The 2,973-nt window shown below is 37.1% G+C and overlaps 1 protein-coding gene across 2 annotated transcripts; it reads right to left on the bottom strand.

Moving 5' to 3' along the window:
- Positions 1 to 698: 698 nt before the first annotated feature.
- Positions 699 to 2,515, bottom strand: LOC145135795 (two-pore potassium channel 1-like). Of its 2 annotated transcripts, none has more exons than XM_079070010.1 (3): positions 2,225 to 2,515; positions 1,197 to 2,121; positions 699 to 1,105 (listed from the first exon to the last, which is right to left on the bottom strand). In XM_079070010.1, exons 2-3 carry the CDS (start codon positions 2,099 to 2,101, stop codon positions 964 to 966), a joined length of 1,047 nt encoding a protein of 348 aa, XP_078926136.1. In that variant the 5' UTR covers positions 2,102 to 2,121; positions 2,225 to 2,515; the 3' UTR covers positions 699 to 963. The 2 variants fall into 2 exon arrangements, with proteins under 2 accessions (XP_078926136.1, XP_078926135.1); XM_079070009.1 differs by having other exon boundaries at positions 1,197 to 2,118.
- Positions 2,516 to 2,973: the final 458 nt, after the last annotated feature.

Below are 2,973 nucleotides of genomic sequence, written 5' to 3'. Positions count from 1 at the left end.
AGTAACTAATACCTAGATCCTTCATTGATCCCATTTAATAGTAAAATGACTACCAATGAAGTCAGGAGACATGACCATTTCAGCATATGTTAATCTCATACTTGGCATCATAATAATGACTAAGAATTTATCCAACTACAGTTAGGAGTAAGTGTAACTCAGTTGAATAACTCGAAAAACGTCGAGCATAACTTCAAAAGCTTAATCTTTCTTCTCTTATCAGGACCCTTCCAAAACTTCTAACGCTTTGCTAATGATACTCGAGAACGAGAAATCAAATTACGAGGGACTGAGATCTCGAGAGGGAGAAAGAGAGATTTGAGATGTTGCAAGGAATGGAAGAGGCTTGAACCTTTATTTATAGGTTGATTTCCTGGTGGATGCGCTGTGCCCAAACAAGGGATGTGTCGCACCGCTGACAGCCTTCAATGAGTCGGTGGTTGGTAGCTGGGGTGGTTGGCTGGTGGCATTTAATGTCCCCTGGTGTTGGTTTGAAAGTTGTTATTTTCTCGTTATCTTCGGGTAATTGTAACTTTCTCATACGAGTTCCATTTTCGACGTTCTTTGTATCTACGGGTTCGTATTCATGTCTACTACAACTTTCTTTTACACCACTTTGGCTAAAAAGTAATATATTTTCACTTTTATTTTTATAAACAAACTTTTATATTTTATTATCTTTAAAAATGAATATGGGGGTGTTACATTGATTTAGCACACTTTTTCTTTCATCCACAGTATACTTGTTCTCTCTTTGCCAACATCAATTCAACATAGTATTCGTTTGTTGTTTCTGTTATAAAACGTTCATTCACTGTTGTCGTAACATTAAGTTCAAATTATGAACTTCTGATTTCATATCCATAATGCATGTAAGAAACTAATGACCAAGATTTTGTTATCAACATTGAGTTAAAATGATAATTAGGTAGTTATAACGTGAGAGGCTAACGTAGATGATCACTAGTAAGCCGAAAGATCAGAGGCAGACAACGTTCCCGTCTTGTCAAAATCGAGTGTTTCAAACTCATCCTTGATAGGTGTGATGTCATCCTCACTAATCTTCCCCATTTCTTTTAGCTTATAGATAACGAACTCAGCAGCTCTGTATAAATTTTAAAATAGAAACACCATGTCAGAATCTTATCATCTTCAGAATGCAAGTTATTAAATTCTGGTTATCTATATATACTTACACAACGATGCGATTACAGTCAAAGTCAGCTGCCTCAATGTCAGAAACCGTTGTTTTTCTATTAAGAACCCATTTGACCAACGATCGTTGCCTTCTTTCAGTATGTAACAGAGCAAAAGTAAAGAGCAACTGAGCTACATAGATAGTACCCAACAAGATCCAGAAAAGAGCAAAAACACGTCCACCTGTTGTCGAGAAGCATTTATCTATGTAACCGAGTCCAGTAAGCGTCGCAATAACACAATAGAACGCATGAATGAAGTCCAATTCCTCAACATAAATAAAGATTCCTGTCCCTGCAGCCATAAGTACCAGAAGAAACACCACCAAGATTATACACTTATTCCTCACTTTCTTAGTTTTGATCTTTTTAAGGATTTCTGCTTCACCAATGGTTTCATTCATATGCAACGCTTTCACCAGTAATCGTTCTTGTTTTTCAACTAAAAGAGCTGCTGCTTTACTTAGAACCAGTCCAACAATCAAGGTGCCGGAGACGACAAAAAGACAGGCGAGAAGTATTGTGAGAGTGCTAGCGGGAACAAGGTCTCCATAACCAACTGTTGTCATTGTTACAATGGTGAAATAAAGTGCATCGAGTATGCTGTTTGTTTTCTTTCCTGAAATCTGGTGTCTGACTAGATGAAAGCAAACCATACCTGCAACTAGATATGCAAAGAAGATGATACCTATCTTCCAGTAATTCGGGTAAAAATGGTCAAAAACGGAATTGCGGCGCGGCAGAGGTGCGGAGGTGGTTTTGAAATCCGACACAAAAGAGTTGGCAAGCGGGGCACTTTTGATTCGTCGGAATCTTCTCCTTCTGAGGGAGGCTATCTGATCGTTTACATGTGGGGGACTCTTTGATTCTTTGGGTGCAGCTTTTGTTTCACCATCAGATGTCATTGCTAGAAACTTGTGTACTGCTTTAAGAGACAATTCAAAATGTCAACTTAATTTGTGAGCAAGAAATTGTTATAGAGAACTCCAGATCTAATAAACTTTAAATAGATTCATTGTTCGACTTACATGAACCGGAGCTAGCAGGAGAGGTGGTGCCGGATTCTGGGATAATTTTCCGGTGGTAGAAATGCAAACTTGCCTGTCTGGCTCCGGCGGATGTAATGTATGGCTGGTAAGTTGATAAAAAAATGTAAAGTTTAAGGAGGCTGACCGGATTCTTTAAAGAAACAGGATGACTCCGGCGCGGGTATATATGGCCGATAAGTCAGTAAAGTTCTCAGATGATCGGATTCTTTGAAGATGAGGGAAGCTAGCATTTCCTTTATACTTGCCTTTTTGTCTGATCAATCGCATGTTTTAAGTCTCAACCACACTTTCTTTATCACAGGTGCATGAAAGACCTTTCATTGGATTGCACATCTTTAAAATAGAATATCTTGAGCCAATCATTAAATTATAATTTTTAAATCTAGTTGCAATAATGTGACCCATGGTTTTTTTTTACCGAAGTCAAAATATTTTTAAAATTCTTTTGTCATGTGTACAATAAAATAACCTTCTTTTTTGCGCTAAACTACAAAAATTAGAAAAAGAAGGTATACAATCTTGAATACGATTCCCGAGTCAATAAGATTAAGCTCGGGGTTTCAAATGCAGAAAAGATTAGAATCATAGCAAATGGGTATACCCATTATTTCACCATTAGAGAAAGGGAAAATGACATTTTAGAATAACAAAAAACGAATTAGTCATCAAAGTTTTCTTTTTACACAATAGGTCACTAAATATGAGTTCTCTTAATTTTCTTCTTTGAA

This window comes from Lactuca virosa, chromosome 9 (genome assembly GCF_052849685.1).
Source record: "Lactuca virosa cultivar CGN04683 chromosome 9, Lactuca_virosa_CGN04683_v6, whole genome shotgun sequence".
NCBI classification, from domain to species: Eukaryota; Viridiplantae; Streptophyta; class Magnoliopsida; order Asterales; family Asteraceae; genus Lactuca; species Lactuca virosa.
The sequence above is the reverse complement of the archived record's forward strand: the minus strand, read 5'-3'. Positions and strand labels throughout refer to the sequence as shown.